Source organism: Ananas comosus, linkage group 9 (assembly GCF_001540865.1).
Source record: "Ananas comosus cultivar F153 linkage group 9, ASM154086v1, whole genome shotgun sequence".
NCBI lineage: Eukaryota > Viridiplantae > Streptophyta > Magnoliopsida > Poales > Bromeliaceae > Ananas > Ananas comosus.
Window position 1 is genome coordinate 11,162,297 of NC_033629.1, and position 19,665 is coordinate 11,181,961.

The following is a 19,665-nucleotide window of genomic DNA, read 5'->3' on the forward strand; positions in this document are numbered from 1 at the left end:
TCGAAATGAACTCGAGTTCGAATTACTTATTTAGTAAACGAGCCAAACATGAGTTGAATTTTTCAGCTCTTTTAATAAATGAGCTGAAATTGAGTTGGATTCAGCTCACTCAAGTTTGGTTTGATCACGGTTCGAATACATATATTTTATATTTATATATATAATACTAAATTTTATTATTAGATTTTTAGTCCAACCTAAATATAAAGCCCAAGTTAATTATACCATTATAAAAAGGTCCATTTATGTGTAAAGTTTCAACAATTAGATGAAAGTCTAATGGGTGAGACCTCGTAAATTTATTTTTTATATGTATCCTTTCTAATTTTTTGATTTGTTGTTCGTGAGCCAGCTCGTGTTCAGCTCGTTAACACGAGCTGAATTTTTTGACTCGATACATTAATGAACTAGCACGAGATCGGCTCGTTTTATNTTTGTCTCGTTTAATAAACAAGCGAACACGAGCCGGCCCCAACTCGCTCAATTTCGGCTCGTTGACACTCGTACTTAAGCGGTGAATTATTCGGAGTTTTTGGACTAAATCTTACACCACTTTTTAAAAACAATAAATCTTTCACCGTTTTTACTAGATTTATATATTTCCTATATTCAAACTTCAAAAAAATATATAACATTAAATACTAAAAATAATTTTAAAAATTTGGGATTTAAAAAACCGTATATTATTTTCCGCACAAAATTTTAATTGTATAACTAAATTATTTAAAAAACTATTTATTAATTATAATATTTTTAAGATAATAATCTCAAAGTCGTGAATGCTGCAAAGTTTTGTAATATATTCTGTACAGATTTTTTTTTTCTTTTTTCTTTTTTCTTTTTTTTTTTTTTTTTTTTTTTTTTTTTTTTTTTTTTTAAGTGGCTTCATGTGGCGGTTATTTACATGTATCAGTGTGCTGGAGATTTTTCTTTTTTCTTTTTCTTTTTCCCCTTCCACTTGGTAAATCTCAGTGTGCAATATTATTATTATTTTTTTCCACTAAATAAAGTATAAGCTTTACACTCATAATTTCCTTAATTATAGTCTATATCAATCTACTTATCTTATCAATTTTTTTTTTTTTTTTACAATTTGTTTATCATTTCAAGCATAGGAGTGGGTAAACAGTAGTTAATTCTTGTTGAGGTATTCATTGTAACAATGAAATATGCCAAATTTGGTACAATGTTTTCCAACTATTTTGTGATTTCCCTTTTTTTTTAATAATTTGTTTGTAGGTATCTTTTAAGAATTGTAGAGCTTGATACAACTTCAATTCTCCTGCATTGAAAGAAAATTAGAAAATTTAATGGGCTTATACATCACTAGTTTGCTTGTATAATTGTATTGGAAAAACTTGAATTTTTTTTTTTTTTTATATATATATTTTTTTATGTGAACCATACTTTAATACCATGTTAAAGAAATCGAACTAATGCCTACCAGCATTTTGAAGCTAGATATAACCTCATCTAAAAGCTTTCTTGTATTTTGGACTCAATGTTTCTTCTGTAATAAAATTTTTGGTTGGGTCAATTTGAAGATCGCTAACGTGTCGATAATATCGCGTCATGTTGTATCATATCGTACCAAATAGTGTTAATTTCGAGTTAAATATAGATGTATGTCATGCATACCAAATCATGCTAATTTTGAATTAAATATAGATATATGCATGTCAGGCTGTTTAAGTTTTTTTAGGACCTGTTTAGGGTCAAAGGTTGCCTAATGTCACTAGATCAAAAAAAGTTGGAGAGAAAACATACAGAAATATGCTTCTTTATTTTAATCCGAACGTGTAATCCACGCAACAATCGAAAATAAAATGTAATTTTTTTTTTTTTTTTATGTCACTAGGTTGTGGGGTCTCTATACACTTCTACATATACTTAAATAATATTTTTTGCAACCAGTTAAACTAGAAAAGGCTCACAAGAAACACTTGAATAATAATAATAATCCATATTAAAGTGGGCAAATGATCCTTTTTAAATTAAGCAAATAGGCCAAAAAAAATATCACCATCAACAAATCTTCTATTTATTTAACTACATTAAAGGAGGGTTTGGGGGGACCTTAGAGTGACACGTGTCCCCCCAACCCTCCTCTTCTCTCTCCTTCTGTACACACACACACANCAATGCATAAGAAGCAATCAATAAAGACAAAGAATTAAATAATGAAATTAATAAAAATATCACTAAAAAAAATATAAAGAAAAAGCATTATTAAAGTACTGACAAAAAAGAAATAGATAATCAGTGGATTCAAATAGTTCCAAAAAAATTGAATGAGCTCAGATAGCAAGAATATTTGCAGCCAATTTGTCAGATATCTAATGGACTTTTTTACGTCAATAGTTGGTGCAAGCTTGACCTTTTTTCAATTCCACATCATAATTGCCCTACAAACCATTTGAGCCCACAGATTACATATTTCTTTTGTGCATCAAATGGTTCAACTGTTGCCATAAGGCTATCAAACAATGCTCTTTTTTTAATTCCACATCATAATTGCCCAACAAACCATTTGAGCCCACAGAGTACATAAACACAAAAGACACAGTAGACCTACTGACACGCACGCACACACACACATATACAAATACCTATGCACATACATAGATATACAAATGTAGGTCAGCAGATAAAATTGTTAGGTAATGTAAATATGTTATGGTAAAAAGATTGTTTGAGATTTATAAAGTTGACCAACGATATGAAGGCACCAAATAATTATATAAGCCAAAACATAAGCAGTAAGATAGAGAAAGAAGGTATTTAAAATCTAGTATATATTTCTCTGAAATAATTAAGGAATAAATAGAAACATATGTATTGAATTTAAAATAAAAAAATTGTTACGTATAAGACCACAACAATTTTTAGTTAACCATAAGTCATTTTATTAGATACTCTTTCACTGAACTAAAATACACTGTAGTTATTAAGTAAAAGGCTTAAAGAAAGGAGCAAAACTTGTACATATCCATAACCAGATGTATTCAGACACACAAACGTACATACAGCTAACACATACAGCCACACATGCGCATAGACACACACAGACACACACACACACACACATACACACACACACACACACACACACACACACACACACACACACACACACACACACATATATATATATATATATATAATAGAGTGAGACTACTATGCTATCGGAAGCACGGAGCCTTCCGTGCTTCCAGCTCGTTTTCGATCTTGTGACTTTCGAATCGTCGATCGGCTCCGTTAAACTTGATCTAGAGTATTTGGAGTACCTAGAAAATAAATTTTATTATTTTTCGATATCATTTGCCTAGTGATCGAATGGGCTCAAAATCAACAAATTTTAATGGCTGTAGTGAGCCGTTTGCAAGTTTAATGGTGTAGAAATATTCAAATCACGTGAAATTTTGATAGAAAATTCTTTATACTATATAAAACAAGATCAATATCTTTGATTTAAAATTTTAATGTCATATTATTATATTTTGTAAGATTTTTATTTTCAGCCGTTGATTTTGAACCCCTTCGTTCACTAGGCAAAAGATATCGTAAAACCATAAAATTTATTTTCTAGGTACTTCAAATATTCTAGATCAAGTTTAACGGAGCCGATCGACGATTCGAAAGTCGCAAGATCGAAAACGAGCTGGAAGCACGGAAGGCTCCGTGCTTCCGATAGCATAGTAGCATCACTCTATATAATACAAATTTTAAAATTTTGATATTTTTAAATTTTAAAGTTTTAAATTTTAAATTTAATATTTTATATTTTAAATTATAATATTTATTTTCAAATTTTAAACTTTTCAAAATTTAAAATTTTAAATCTCTAAATTCTAATAATACACGTAATAAATCGCGTAATAAAATCTAACCTAATAAATGCAATTTAAATTACATAAAATATCGCTGTATAAAAAAATATAGAATTTAAATTTCAAGACTAAAATTTTAGAAATATAGTGCATATGTGTATATATATAATTAATTTTATTAAATAATTTTTTTACAATTTTTTTTTATTTATTGGTTTTCTTAAATTATTTTGATAGATTTATCTCATTTTAGTGATTTTTATTTATACGGCTAAAATATCAATGAATATCATTAAAAGTTTTAGTAAAATATGATACCTAATTTTAATTTTATTTTAAATTTAAATTTGAATTTATATTTATATTTAAATTTTTTTTAGAGAAAGGTAGCATATTATTTTTATTTCTGTATCCAGTTAGTACCCTGTGGTTTTTAAACCACAGGGTACTAAAGTGAGAAAATGCGAAACCATAAAGTACTAACTTGATACACTTTAAACCACAGGATACTAAAGTAAAAAAGTGCAAAACCACAAGATACTAACTTGATACACTTTAAACCATAAGGTACTAAAATGAAAAAATATGAAACCACATGGAGATTTTTGAAGTTTTCCCCTTTATTATTTCACGAAATTCAAAGAATCCGAAGATGCTTTGAAACCTTTTTTCTCCTATGCTTGGGAAAGGTGGCGGAAAGTGAAAATACTTTCAGGGTGTGTTTGGATTTCTGTAAAATTTCTTCCAAAAAAAATTTTTCCGTGGAAATTTTCTTCTTTTTCCATGATTGTCCGTAATTTTTTTTTAAAAAAAAATTATTTTACAGATTTTGAAAAAAAGAATCAAGTTTTCGTTTTCTGTGTGTTGCCCGCGGAAAACGAAAACCCATGGGTGCAAAATGGTGGCTCACCTGCTTTTTAAGCACGCGGTCTATGAGATCATCCTCACCTCGTGGAACGCGTGAGAGAGAGAGCTCACCTGCTTTTTTTCTTTTTTCCTTTTTCGGTTTTTTCCAATTTTACGTAGAATCAAATACACGCTAGGCTTAAATCCAATAGAGTATTTTTTACATTATTTATTGACAATGTCGTCTTCGTATCGACAATCGATAATCGACATTGTAAACATTATCTACGTCTCGTAAATTGTTCAGCTACCAAATTTTATAATATTTTAATATTATTTATATTTAATGATTAAATAGTCTTAAATATATTTTGTAAATGCAGTTAATAATTGTTAAATATAACAACTACTGTATATTTGCGAAACTGCTACGCAATCAATCGTCTCCTATTTGTATATGATCGAAGGACTTAGGTAAAATAAGATTACATACTAGTTCCAGTAGTAATCTATAAAAAATAGAATTAGGTAATTAATTACAATAAATTTTTATTTTTTAAACCTGTGACTTCGATGATATTTTATTAAAAACTCATCGTCTCCTATTTGTATATGATCGAAGGACTTAGGTAAAATAAGATTACATACTAGTTCCAGTAGTAATCTATAAAAAATAGAATTAGGTAATTAATTACAATAAATTTTTATTTTTTAAACCTGTGACTTCATATGTTGGTTTAGGTGAACGATGAGTTTTTAATAAAATATCATTATATTTCTCATATGAATGAAAGTTAGTACATTTTTTTTTTAATTATACATAATTTATTTATATTTTCAAAAAAATTATATGCATTTATAAAAAAACTAAAATATTTATTTATTATTTTATATTATATATGTAAAAAAAAGTAAAATAAAAGTTATGTATGTTTTTAATTATATGCACTATGTACGCAATGAAAGCGCGTCCAAAAAATATCCACATCCGATACGAATCCGATACGCAAAAGATAGAAAATATATTCAAATTGACTTATTAGGATACACGAAATATGATTATACATATGAAAATAAATAAAATATTTTTATATAATTATTTTTCATCATAGATAAATATGTAACACATTTCTCTTTAATCTCAATGGAGTCTAAGATATGGAATCCTACACCTAATTGCGTGTTGATTTTTATTCCTATATGTCATATAATAAGCAGAATTAAATATCAGATGCATTTAATACTGGGCTTTTTTTTTTTTAATAATTTCTTTCATAAGAGACCATTTTTAAAAGCCTGTAATAAAATACAACAACCTACATTTACAAGGCCTATTTGGTTTTACTTTTTTTAGCTGAATAAAAAAAAAATACTGTAAAAAAAAATAAAAATATGTTTCTAAACTTCAAAAGTGAAAGATCAAATTTGATATTTTGATTTTGTTTTAAAAAAACTATTATAAGTGGTTTTAATTCTTTAGAAAATTAGCATTCCAAACTTATATATATTTTCACATATAGACATTTTAAATAGGTAAAAATATACCGTGCTTATTTGAATTAAGAATCATTTTTAATAAACTATCCAATCTTATGAAATGTTGATTTTACTATCAACTTTTAATATGTTTGACTTAAGTCAGTCAACAGCATTTTAATTTCAAAATTTAAAATAATTGTTTAAACTAATAAATTTATAGTTGTAAGAATTGCATGAACCATACTAACTAAACTAATAAAACAAATGACTCATTCAAAATTTGAAGTTAAAATACCATTGATTGACTCAAATCAAACAAATTAAAAAGTTGGACAGTGAAATCAAAATTTTAAAAGGTCGAACAGTTGATTCAAAATAGTTCAAAGTTTAGATAGGTTGATACACATATTTTTTGCCTAGGCGGTGTACAAGATCTAATCATACAACCGGTGCACCCAATAATTTCTCTACTTTTGTGGGGCCCAAAATCTAAATAAATCTAGGGTAAACTACCCACGTGGTTTCACAGTTTTCTCTCGTTAGCATCCGGTGGTTTAAAATATATCAAATTAACCCCTGTAGTTTCGCACTTTCTCACTTTAGTATCTTGTGATTTAAAGTGTATCAAGTTAGTACCATGTGGTTTTATTTTTTTTTTTTTATTATCTATTTTACTAATTTTCTTCATAAAATCAGTGACAAAGTTAAAATTAAAGGATACTAAAGTGAATATTTAACAAAGTATAATTTAAGGGTATCTGAAGTTTTTTTGTATCTAATTTAACGAAATATTAACGGAGGAAAAAAGAAATCAGTAACAAAGTTAAAACTAAAGGGTACTAAAGTAAGTATTTAACAAACCTAAGTAGGATATCTAAAATTTTTTGTATATAATTTAATAAAATATTAACAGAAGAGCCGACGAAAAGAGAAAATTAAAATCACAGAGTACTAAATTGATACACTTTAAACCACATGGTAGTAAAGTGAGAAAGTGCTAAATCATACAGTACTAAATTGATACACGTTAAATTAAAGAGTACTAAAGTGAAAAAGTGTGAAACTGTCGTGGTATTTGATGTTTTTCCAAAAATCTATAAAAATGTGGTGGCGCCAAAAAAGATCCAACTAACTTAACAAGCAACCAATCCTAAAAAAAAAATTAAAAAATTAAAAAAATAAAAATAAAATATTAAGCAAACATAACGCGGGCTTAAAACACCGACATGATGCGCTGCATTTCCTCCTCCTTTCTCCTCGTCTTTGTTTTTTATTTTTATTTTTTCTAATTTATAAATTTAATAATTATAATTCATAATTAATCTCCTTAATTAAATTAATCCCAAATCATTAAAGTAATTAATCCATCGTTGATTAGCATATTTAATTACGCAATCGCTCCCTTCGAAGTCGCCTGCATTGACCATCTCCATCTCCGTCTCCATCTCCCCCAAACCCTTGTAATTGATCCATTGTTACCCCTCTCTCTCGGATCGATTAGGGCTTGTCCTCTCCTCGTCAAAACCCTAGGATTGGATGTGTAACCCCCTGCGATTCGCGATGCATTGATGGTGATCTCGTCGCCGGCGCCATGGGCAACTGTTACTCGAACTCCAGCAAGGTCCGCGGCTCCAGCAGCGGCCGCGGCGGACGAGGCGGAGGCGGCGGCGCCGCCAACGCCGGCGGAGCTAACCACGAGCGGCGGCCGCCGGAGGAGAGGGAGAGGGAGAAGGAGAAGGGGAAGGAGCGGAAGGGGGTGGTGCCGTGTGGGAAGAGGACGGATTTCGGGTACGACAAGGACTTCGAGAGCAGGTACGCGATCGGGAAGCTTCTAGGGCACGGACAGTTCGGGTACACCTTCGTCGCCACGGATAAGGCCAATGGGGATAAGGTCGCCGTGAAACGGATCGATAAGAATAAGGTGATTTGGGCATGATCTTCTTGTTGTTATTGAGTTTAATCTAATCCGCTGTTTTGAAAAAAAAAAAAGTATTTTGGTTGGTGAATTTGTGTGCTAATTTGGTGATGTGATTAAAATTTGGAATTCAAACGATATAATTGCTTGTCACAACCTTAATTTTTGAAATTAATGGTGGAATTTATCATAGATAAAGTTGGGGGCTTTGGATCTGCTGATCCAAGAGAGTAATTGATAAATTGTCAAAAGAAAAAAGGGAGATAGTAATTGAAGAGTTAAGATGGAATCAAGCTGGTGATTTGATTGTTGCATTTATAGGAAATGTTCTACTCTTCTTATGTATGGTAATGAATTGGTGATCAATCTTCTCTATTTCTAGGAAATGTTCTACTCTTGTCTTATATAATGATGCATGGTGGTGATCTGATGAAAGGCGTATGTTTTTTCTCAGATGGTTCTTCCTGTTGCTGTCGAGGATGTCAGGCGCGAAGTGAAAATATTGAAAGCCCTAAAGGGGCATGAAAACGTCGTCCACTTTTTCAATGCATTTGAGGACGATTCCTATGTGTATATAGTTATGGAGTAGGTTTTCCTACACCTGCAAAGCTTTCAATGTTTTGGCACTTTAGTATGCTGTTTATCAATTCCATTATATAGTGCTAATCTTGATTATGCTCCTATTCGCGTGAAGTAATTGAAAATATGGAACACTCGTCTTCAGTATCTTGCAAGAAGTGCAGTCTTACTCAATTTAATGGCTATTGAAACCAATTTTCTTCTTCTCCCTCTGTGGTAGTCTACTTTGAAATTGCTTTGCCGTTCTTTCTCCAAGTGTTAGTTGTGAGATTATTTTACTAACAAACGCTGGTGCTGAAGTTTAGGTTGTGGCTTATGCATCAGGTATCTGAAGAACTCATTAAGAATGCATAGCAATTTTGTAAATGCATGCAGTATATTTAGTTAATGCAGAATGTGTGGTAGATCGAATTAAAGTTTGCTAAAAAGAACCTAGTCTGAAGATACATTCTGTGTTCTGCGATTATTGGAAAATACTATTTAATTGGTATGCTGTGGAGTTTCTTGAATGTAATTTTAATTATAGTTTTTACTTTTTAAATCTTGTCTAATTTAATCTGCTTGAACAATGTTATTTGTATGCTATCATTCTGATTAGTATACTTATGTGGTTGTAAATTTGTGTGGTACAGTTGGTTAAATAGCTTCTGGATTACTTTCCTCTCACTTCTCACTATATAGCAACATAATAATTATGATTTTTATGATTTTATATTTGTTTTCAGATTGTGCGAGGGTGGCGAACTACTTGATCGTATTTTAGCCAAGTAAGAATGCTCTTTCTGAATTTTCTGATGCCACATGACTTAAAAACTTTCCACTGCACGGCTTTCAAACAAATGAAAGAAAAAAGACTCCAGATTAATCCTCCTTTTCTGTTATTACAAATATCCTGCATGTGATTTGCTTTTTTTTTTTTTTGGGTGATATTCGTATAACGATAAATGCATAAGGGATCATGGAAAGAATTGGAGGAAAAAAGGACCATTCTTAGTTTACTACCTCAACCGAGAAAAATGTATTGAATTACAACTGTTTCAAGAGAATACAGTTTCTAGTACTTTGGACCATTGGATAGTTACTCATTGCTTATCACTCTCTATGGCTCTATGCTTCATAGCTTCACCAGGTCTAATCTTCAGGCAAACTTTCTTTTTCACAGAAAAAACAGCCGCTACAGTGAGAAAGATGCTGCAGTAGTAGTTCGTCAGATGCTTAAAGTTGCAGCTGAGTGCCATTTGCATGGTTTGGTTCATCGTGACATGAAACCTGAGGTAAAGTTCATGATTCTTTATGAGTGGCTGAATTCTGATTACAAAGCAATTCGTATGAACGACATTTTTGTGGCTTTTGCAGAACTTCCTATTAAAATCGACAAAGGAGGACTCACCTCTCAAGGCTACAGATTTTGGCCTTTCTGATTTTATAAAGCCTGGTTCGTATAGAAAAACATACCCATATAGTTTTCATTGTTTGCCAGATTAGAATTTAGTACCTGTTTTTCATACATGTGAATTTAGTTGGGGGCTTTTAGCCACGTAATTCGTGGGAGGAAGTTGGTTTTGTATTAGAAAAGGTTTTCTGATGCGCACTTTTGTTAGTACAAGCGTATAATCTGAAGTGATTAAGTTTTTGAATTCCATATCTATAATTTCGGATTTTAGGTGTATATGTAAATATTTCTAAAAATTATCAGCCTCAGTTACGATCTATGGAACTTACCGTAAACAGGAAATGAAAAGTGAAAAGTGCAATGAAATTTTACAGGTAAGAGATTCCACGACATTGTTGGCAGTGCCTATTACGTGGCACCAGAAGTACTTAAGCGGAGATCTGGCCCTGAATCAGATGTTTGGAGCATAGGTGTAATTACCTACATTTTGCTTTGTGGGAGGCGTCCATTTTGGGATAAAACTGAAGATGGAATATTCAAGGAGGTAAGTTTATCCTGACTTGTGTTATAGCTGATCTAAATGTTTTTTTATAAATTACCCAATTCTCAGCTTTTATACATCATGCTGTGTTAACCATCTTTTTTGGTTTGGATGACTATGATGTTCTAAAGGGCATTTAAAAAATGATGGTTTGAAAGGAGAGTTAATCAAGGCTAAATTTATTTGGAAGTGATGCCATTCACATGCTTGAAAGCTGAAATTCTAAATCTCTTAATCGCAAGGTTTTTCTGTCAGAACTGTAGCGTACGCAAATTGTCAATAATAAAGTTCACGAATTTAGATCCATCAGGACAATTGTTTTACATCCTAATCTTTCTTGGAGCAATTTGAAATTTATACTCTGCCAATGACATGAATACTTTGTGAGAAACCACAAGGATTCTGTTAGTTGTTATGTAGACTTCTCTTGATTTATGCAAGAAATCATGGCATCAAATCTCCTCCTAACTAACCTTAGCGATTTTATGTAACTTGAGGTGCTAAAAACATCATATTCCTGTACTACTGGTTTGCAGGTGTTAAAGAATAAGCCAGACTTTCGTCGTAATCCATGGCCAAGCATAAGTGACAGTGCCAAAGATTTTGTACAAAGACTACTAGTGAAGGACCCTCGCGCAAGACTCACCGCTGCTCAGGCTTTATGTATGTTTTATGTTGGTCTTTCGTGAACTCTTAAGATAAACTACCAATCTTCAATGATCTTCTTGATTTGTTGACTTATTAGAAAAAAGGAAATAAAACTTAAGCTTCATAATAATTGGTTCAAAGAGAACTTTCATAATTGGCAAATAATGCTTATTTAGGTGAATTAGTTGGAAAGCATATATTTATTTGAAGCCATCTAAAGTGATCTCTTGTATTTTTAACCAAAATTTTTCTTGGGATTTATTGGTTTTTTAACTCAATTATTTTTTTTCTCGCTCTCTTATGAAATGCTTGCTTTTCAGCACATCCATGGGTGAGAGAAGGGGGAAATGCATCAGACATACCGTTAGATATATCAGTGTTATCCAACATGCGACAATTTGTCAAGTATAGCCGTTTTAAGCAGTTTGCATTAAGGGTAAGTTACTACACTTGATACATTTTCTTTTATATTTATAGTTTATCTTAGCATATCCAATTAGGACAATCTTGTGTGCTCTTCATAGGCATTAGCAAGTACACTCAACGAGGAGGAGTTGGCTGATCTGCGTGACCAGTTTAATGCGATTGATGTTGATAAAAATGGTACGATAAGTCTCGAAGAAATGAAACATGTAAGTTTGTTGCCATTCCTGGGATTATATTTGTATGCTTGCTGCCTCACTCTAAAAAGTCGATATTTTTAACTCTGTCATAAAGATACTCACGGACTTTGGCATATTTGCCCTGAGAGAGTTTAAAATTTAGAGCTATTCCATCATGGTAGTCATTATTACATGGAAATTCTAATTTCTTGCACCTTAATTTCTAAAAATTTTTGTTGAGCTTGATGAATCATCTTATTAACTGATAACTTCTCCAGTGATTTAACGTGCGCAATAATTATCTACTTAAAGAAACCGGTCAGATATTTATCATGTACAGTCAGACTTGTGCTCAGTAATTTCTCCTTTGAATCACATATCATATTTCCATGATTTCTCTTATCTTCATATACTCTTCACCGACGACTTCTTATTACCACCTAAATGTTGCATTTAGTAGTTCTCTCTTTTTATTTTTTTCTCCTCCAAATTTTTAAGTCTGCTGCATTTAGTAGTTATGTTTTTTTTTTTTTTTTTTTTTTTTTTTTTTTTTTTTTTTTTTTTCAAAATTGTAAGTCTTATTTACATCTCAACAGCAGTAGCTTAAGAGACGTTTCATCTTTCACCATTTGCCAGTCTCGTGAATTTCCTACAGATTCCATTTAGTCTCATTACATTGCACTGAAATTCGCAGGCTCTTGCCAAAGATCTTCCATGGAGAATGAGGGAGCCTCGGGTTCTAGAGATTCTTGAAGCGGTAAAATATTATCTCTTTGCTAACCTAATCCTGGGAAAAATTCACTCACATTAGATGATTTGTTATAAGCGCTGCAACAAAACTATGTAGTTGGAATATAATTGCTCTTCTACAATCGATGAAGCCATCTTTGAACTTCTAGTTTGGAGTAATTATGCTATCAAGGTAAAATTAGGCTTGATATCCTCGCTACCTCAGTTAGTTGGCCATCCATCAGTTCCAAAAACTATCACAGATAACAAAAACATTGTAGAAAGTATATATTTGTAATCCCTTGCTGTTCCATTTCAGTTTAGACAGTGAAGAATTCTGGGAGGTTGAGCCACTTAATCCCCAAGCTACGTTGATAAAATTTTTATTTTGTGACCATCCTAATTTCCATAGATAGCAATTAGCAATTTGACGAACTGCATATTCAATTATTTATTTTTGTTACACCTAAATTTGGATATTTCCATTCGCTGAGCAGATTGACAGCAACACGGATGGGCTGGTAGATTTCGACGAATTCGTAGCTGCGACTCTACATGTGCATCAATTGGTGGAACTCGACTCTGAGAAGTGGCAATCCCTCTCCCAGGCTGCTTTCGACCAGTTCGATGTGGACCGGGACGGATATATCACGCCTGACGAACTACGCATGGTATTTTTCGTTTACAATTGCATGTATATCTTTTGTATTACAATGTACCATTCCGTAATGCAGTAAAGGAACATGAGAAATTCTCATTCCCTGTTTACTTTTCTTTCATTTATCTGCAGCACTCAGGATTAAAGGGCTCGATCGATCCTTTGTTAGAGGAGGCCGACATCGACAAGGATGGAAAGATAAGTCTGGACGAATTCCGGAGGCTCCTGAAAACTGCGAGCATGAGCTCACGCAATATACCGAATCATTCCGCCGTCCGAAACACTTCGAAGTCGTGACTCTCAAAGAGAAGTTACTACAGAAGCACACTTGAAATTATGAAGCGAGAGAAGCTACGCTCTAGGAAGTCGAGATTGAGCACTCATCTTAGTAAAAACGCAGCTCGCTGCTGCACTCTTTTGCTTGTTGTAAATTTTTTGCATCGGTATTAAGTCAAAACGGGATTCCGTCAGGTTTTACCTCAATCTGATGTTGCTGATTGGTTTTTTTTACCTCAATCTGATGTTGCTGATTGGTTTTTTTAGTGGCTTGATCTCGCGATGGTTGTATAATAACTTTTCCATTATAAACAGTGATACTTTGCTATCAGTCTAGTTATCTCAGTTCTGATAATAACATCCAATTAAATACCTCTACATTATATAAAAGTACAAACAAAATATTGTTTGGAGTATTATTTAATGTAAACTTATCATATTGTCCCGATTAAACTATCTATTATTGTATGAGTCATGCTGAATTGTGAGATTTATTGAAAAATTGTAATAGAAGCCTCGTAAAGTGTGGTTGTACGCGATTTTGATCTTGCCCTATTTAAAAGACCAAGTTATAGTGGTTATATTGGTATATAATATCGAGAAAAAGAAAGATTGGATTGTAGTAGTCAATGAAGATATCTGCGTCATCTGAGTTTGCTTCTCTTCTTTTCTTTTCTTTTATTTGGTTATACAACCTCTATCTGAAACTAATTTGTTTGAATTCTTTTTGCCGACTAGTAGTCCCTCCTTTTAGTTGCCATTTGATTCTTCACTGCATCGTCCAACACAGTTCGCTGTGCGGGCCCCTCTACCATCCAACGGCTTCTGCTGAATCAACAAACTTTTCTTATCGTATGTAGCGTAATATGATTGATTTGAATTTTATCCTCTGCGGATTTTATTGGGGAGCTCCTCAACGAAGCCTCGCTCGTGACACCACATGACACCACCTATCACCATTGTTATGGTGCCAAAACAAGACCAGTTCAGCCACCCAACCAATCAAAATTTTGCCACCTACTGCCCATCCCAATCACTCCACGTGTCCGTGCTGTGGGACCACCATCCCTTGATAGAGATGTTTCATTCGTTGGGCTGTTCCTTATGGATAGGGAAATGACCCAATCGATGGTTGAATAGGTAAAATATGTATGGAGACCCCTCAACAATAGCTGGTTTTAAAACAGACCCTTAGCTTCTTTTTTTTTTTTTTTAAGGGTAAATTTCAAATACCATCCCTGTGGTATCGCATTTTCTTACTTTAGTACTATGTGGTTTAAAGTGTATCAATTTAGTACCCGTGGTTTCAATTTTCTCTTTTCATCGGCTCCTCCGTTAATAATATTTCGTTAAATTATATACAAAAAAATTTCAGATACTCCACTTAGGTTTATCGAATATTTACTTTAGTAATTTTTAGTTTTAACTTTGTTACTGATTTAATGAAAAAAAATAGTGGAGGGAATAATAAAAAAAAATTGAAACCACGGAGTACTAAATTGATACACTTTAAACCACATGATACTAGTGAGAAAGTGCGAAACCACAGGGTGGCATTTGAAGTTTTTCTTTTTTTTAATGTTCAAAATTTACCTAAACTATAAATTATTTTGAGTCGGCTACCCAGCCTTTCAAAAATTTTGATTTACTGTCCAACCTTTTAATTTGTTTAATTTAAATCGGTCAATGACACTTTGGTTTTAAAATTTTGATGTATCGTTTATCTTTACATATGTAGTTAGTATATTATAAATAATTTTCACAATTATAATTTTTTTAAAGAATAAGTAAGTATTTTAATTTTAAAGTTAAATTTTATTGACCGACTCAAATTAAATAAATTGAAAGATTAGACAGTAAAATCGAAATTTTGAAAGGTTAAGTAACCAACTAAAAGTAGTTTCTAATTCAAATAAGTTCTTTACAATTTTATTTATTTTTTAATTTAGAATTTTTGAATTTCTCTTTCTTTTTTTTTTTTTTTTTTTGCAATCCTTTTACTAATTATTCTAATTTTCCTTACTAAATTTTGTACAATTACTCACAAATTTGATACATTTGTAATTTAGTTGGAAAAAATAACTTAGTTAAACAATTAAAAGCTGAGAGAGTGTTAATCCGCAACCAAAAAAAAAAAAAAAAATCAAAACCACAATAGTCAACATCTCACACTTCATTTTCACCACCCAAAAAAAAAGAAAAGAAAAGAAAAAATTTTTAAAAAAAGGACACACCCAACTAAATTAATCAAATAAATAAAAGAGTGTTTACATCGTTTCACACGTCAGCATCTACTATTGGATTTTTTTATTTTGTGTCACTTTTTCTCTCCCCCACTGTGTCACTGGGTTTATTAGTGGAAGGGTCAAAAAAGTCAAACATATTGGTACCCGATTAATGCCACGTCACTATCACTAAAATAATAATAATAATAAAAATAATAATAATAAGAAATTTTTTTTTTAAATACAATCGATGTGGTTTCACACTTTTTCACTTTAGTATTCTGTAGTTTAAAGTATATCAATTTATATTCTATAGTTTTATTTTATCTTTTTATTAACGATTTCACTAATTTTTTTTGATTTATCAGTGACAAAGTTAAAATTAAAGGATACTAAAATAAATATTCGATAAATCTAGGTGAGTTATTTGAAGTTTTTTATATATAATTTAACAAAATAATAACGGAAAAGCTGACGAAAAGATAAAAATAAAACCATCGGATACTAACTTGATACATTTTAAAGCACATAGTACTAAAGTAGAAAACTGGAAAACCACATGGGCGGTATTTGAAATTTACCCTAACAAGAATATAAGGGTAAATTATACCTTCGGTCCTCAAGATGCATCATATTTTGGCTCTTAACTTTTAATATATTATAATTTTGGGCTTAAATTTTTTGAATTGTTACAATCAGGTTCAATAACACAATTTAATTCGCTTAAATATTGATAAATAATTAATATATATAAAAATATTATAATTGATGATGTGATAATAATTAATATCTTATGCCACTATACATCAGCAATCTATCATTATTTATCTAACTAAATTAGGCTGTGTGATTTAATTGTAATAATTTAAAAAATTTGAGTCAGATATTATAATAAATTAAAATTTAAGAATTTAAAATATCGCATATCTCATAGTTTCAGGACCAAAGATCTAATTTACCTTAATAATCTATGACTATCTATAACTATATATTATTCCTCAATAACTGCACACGTGTCGCGAGGAGGCCGCGTGCGCTGGCGCGGGCCGAGTCGCGAGCAGGAGCGGGCGTGGCGCGGGGTGGGCGCTGGCGCGGGCACGGGCGTGGGCGCTGACTCGTGGGCGGGCTCTGGCGCTGGCGTCGTGGTGTCACGGGGTTAGCTTTTTCGTCTTGAAAATTCCCGCGCGACGCTCAAGTGTCGCACACCCGAGCCAGCCTTCTCGAGTCGTCTCCACGGACAAGTCTCCCAGACTTAACAGCGGAATACAAATCCAAGCATTTTGCCAAGCTTGCTCCTCCGCGAGACTTACAGCCCGACCCTTCGCCTGTAATCGAACCCCTCGTCGGACTCCTCGAGTTCCCAACGAGCAACCCCAATACCGAGGTTGGCCACCAAGTTAGGTGCATTCTGTCTTGCCAACCGATCTCTCCTCGGGAGTGCTTTATAACCGAATGCCTTGCTGCTTTCATCACTAGCCCAAGGACATTACAAGTTCTCCCCAACTTGTTCCATTATGAGTCTAGCCAAGCGTCTCGCCTCCCCCGCGTTTCGCTCCCGTGACTTAATCCGCATGCCTCCAGCGTCAAGGTCTGGGCTTTGCAACATCGCATGCCACGAAGGGCACTCATAACCATATATTCCTCACCATCGTGCCTCAGGCGCTTGACAACGTCCATGGCCATACCGCAAACGCGGCCTGCACGCTCGGTCCAACGGCATACCTCTAAAAAGCCACCCAAGTGTGCGCCACAAGCTCGCTTGTCTCCCAATGCTAGCGACTTAGCGTGACACCTCGCACGTCCTTGCTTCGTATTTCCGTGCTTCGCATCCAACCCGTACGGCTCTCGTGTCCCAACGCTCCTGGCAAGGTAGCCAATAAGTCCACACCGTGCTTCTCGACCGTCCCCTCGACCCTTGCTTTGCCATGGCGCTCCGTGCCCTTGGTTCTCATAGGTTTGCCTCGTAAGGCCCCATACAAACGAATCGGCCTCACTCCGCATCGCTAGCAACTAGCCCCGTCCTTGGCTTGGCCATGCCTGGCCATTCACACCATCGGTCCAGTTTATCAAGGTTCACTATACGGATACCGATACCGCTTGCCTCATTGGGTTCCGCCTCTTTGGCCTTCGTGGGCGTCGCACCCCACGAATCCCCACTAAGCACACTTGCCTTCGCGAGCCTTGTCCTTTACAGAGGACCATCCGTCGCTAGACTATCCCTCATCCGCTCGTACGCTCCACTACAGAGATCCAAGCCGGCATAAGGTAGCGCAAGCGATCTTAGGAGCAAGCCTCCCGGTATACCCCACTCCGTAATGTCGTCGACCTCTCGCATCTCCGACATTACCCTAGGCCCGTGTCCCTTCAACCGTCCAATACCCGGTCACACGGAACGCTAGGCTTGGCCACTCCGCTAGCCAAGGGACGACCCATGTCCTATGGGCCGACGGGGGAGTCGGGGCCACTTACGAAGCGTCCACCCCTTCTCTATATATCCAACGAGGCATCCACCCCTTTGGCACCCCGGGGGTACAAAGGTGCTCACCGAGGGGTACGTTTTGAGCCCCCGCATGCGGCATCTATTTCCATGTCATGGCACGGGCCATTGCTAGGGAATTGCCTCCGTTGACTTGACAGCGACTCCATCCGGACGGAACGCCTCAACTCCGCAACTCTATAACTTCGTCAACCCAAGTGCCTACCAAATATGGCCCCCAAAGGTGTCACGGTCGAGTCCCAGTGATCGACCCGTGACAGGCTCCCCCACTTGAACCATCGACGTCCTCGTCGATGCTCTACCACTTCTTCAAACTCCGTTGCTAGCAATACTACTCTTCCAGAACAGAGCCACCCACGGCCTTGGCATCACATGCCACACTGACCTGCCATCGAGTTCGTCTGCTCAACAAAGCTTCTGAAAAGCCCATTGGTCCTCCTCGACCAAACGCTTCATGCACACATTCTGTCATTCCTTGAGTTAGAGCTCCCCAGCCTTGGTGCCTCGCTCGCACCACACTAACACCTTCACGGAACCAGAATTTAATACTGCTAATCCCTCGGATTACAAGGTTCTACTTACACTCCTCCATACTTGGTTCTCTCCATCGGAGCTACTCGGCCTCAACGCCCACTTCGCCCTGACTTAACCAAAGTTCCTCGAGTCCAGTAGCCAACCTTTTAGCTCCATCTCATGGAAATAGTCCTCAGACTAAAACTTCCCCTTTGGGATTCAAGGTCATATGTCCATCTTCCTTGGAACTTAGGGGTTAGACTCCAAACGCCCGTCGTCTTGGAGCCCTACACGCGAATCAGCCCGCTGCTCGTCTTCCCCTTTGCCCCTTAACATACCTTGATAACATCAGACTTCATGCCTCCCCTAGGCACTGACGACAGATCCTCGATCCGACGTTCCCAGTCTTATACGGCGAGTCCCTCCACTCAAACTCCCGCTTTATAGTGTTCGGCGAGTTCCTCCCCTTGAACTCCCGCTTCCATTGTATTAAAGATTTTTATCTTATTGAATCTTTTAGGTACAACTCTTGTAAGTACTAGTGCCATTCTTGCGCCTTCTCCGCAAACAACTTTTGCCACCCCAATGCCTCCACAATCGCACAACGTCGAGCTCTCCCCATGGTCTCCCTAAGCCTTCAAGTCTTTCATCGGAGCAACTCTGCCTCGATTACTTCCACTTTGCTGACTTTACCACGGACGCTTGTCATGCCTCTTGATTGCTTTGCATTTCGGCTACTTGTTGATGCACGGCACCTTTAGCCTTTGTCCTACAAGTCGCTCAAGCCCCTCTTCCTTAGGCTCTTGCGGAATTCCACTTCGATTCGCAATCAAAGTCTTCGGCCAAGTTCGAGCCTACCGGATGCCTTGTCTCTTTCGCTTGTAACTTGCCATATCCCAACTCTAGGGAAACCACCCTCATGATAATCGCTGAA

General features: G+C 35.0%; 1 protein-coding gene across 1 annotated transcript; it reads left to right on the plus strand.

Annotated features, from left to right (window-relative positions):
• On the plus strand, positions 7,541-13,827 carry LOC109715490 (calcium-dependent protein kinase 18-like). The gene is made up of 12 exons (XM_020240524.1): positions 7,541-8,076; positions 8,525-8,655; positions 9,375-9,416; positions 9,812-9,923; positions 10,006-10,084; positions 10,417-10,586; positions 11,120-11,246; positions 11,552-11,667; positions 11,756-11,863; positions 12,528-12,590; positions 13,060-13,233; positions 13,353-13,827. Exons 1-12 carry the CDS (start codon positions 7,747-7,749, stop codon positions 13,515-13,517), a joined length of 1,617 nt encoding a protein of 538 aa, XP_020096113.1. The 5' UTR covers positions 7,541-7,746; the 3' UTR covers positions 13,518-13,827.

Coding starts and splice junctions, on each gene's coding strand:
- LOC109715490 (XM_020240524.1), top strand. CDS start 7,747: ATGGGCAACTGTTACTCGAACTCCAGCAAGGTCCGCGGCTCCAGCAGC. Junction 8,077..8,524: donor AACGGATCGATAAGAATAAG/GTGATTTGGGCA, acceptor GTTTTTTCTCAG/ATGGTTCTTCCTGTTGCTGT. Junction 9,417..9,811: donor CTTGATCGTATTTTAGCCAA/GTAAGAATGCTC, acceptor TCTTTTTCACAG/AAAAAACAGCCGCTACAGTG.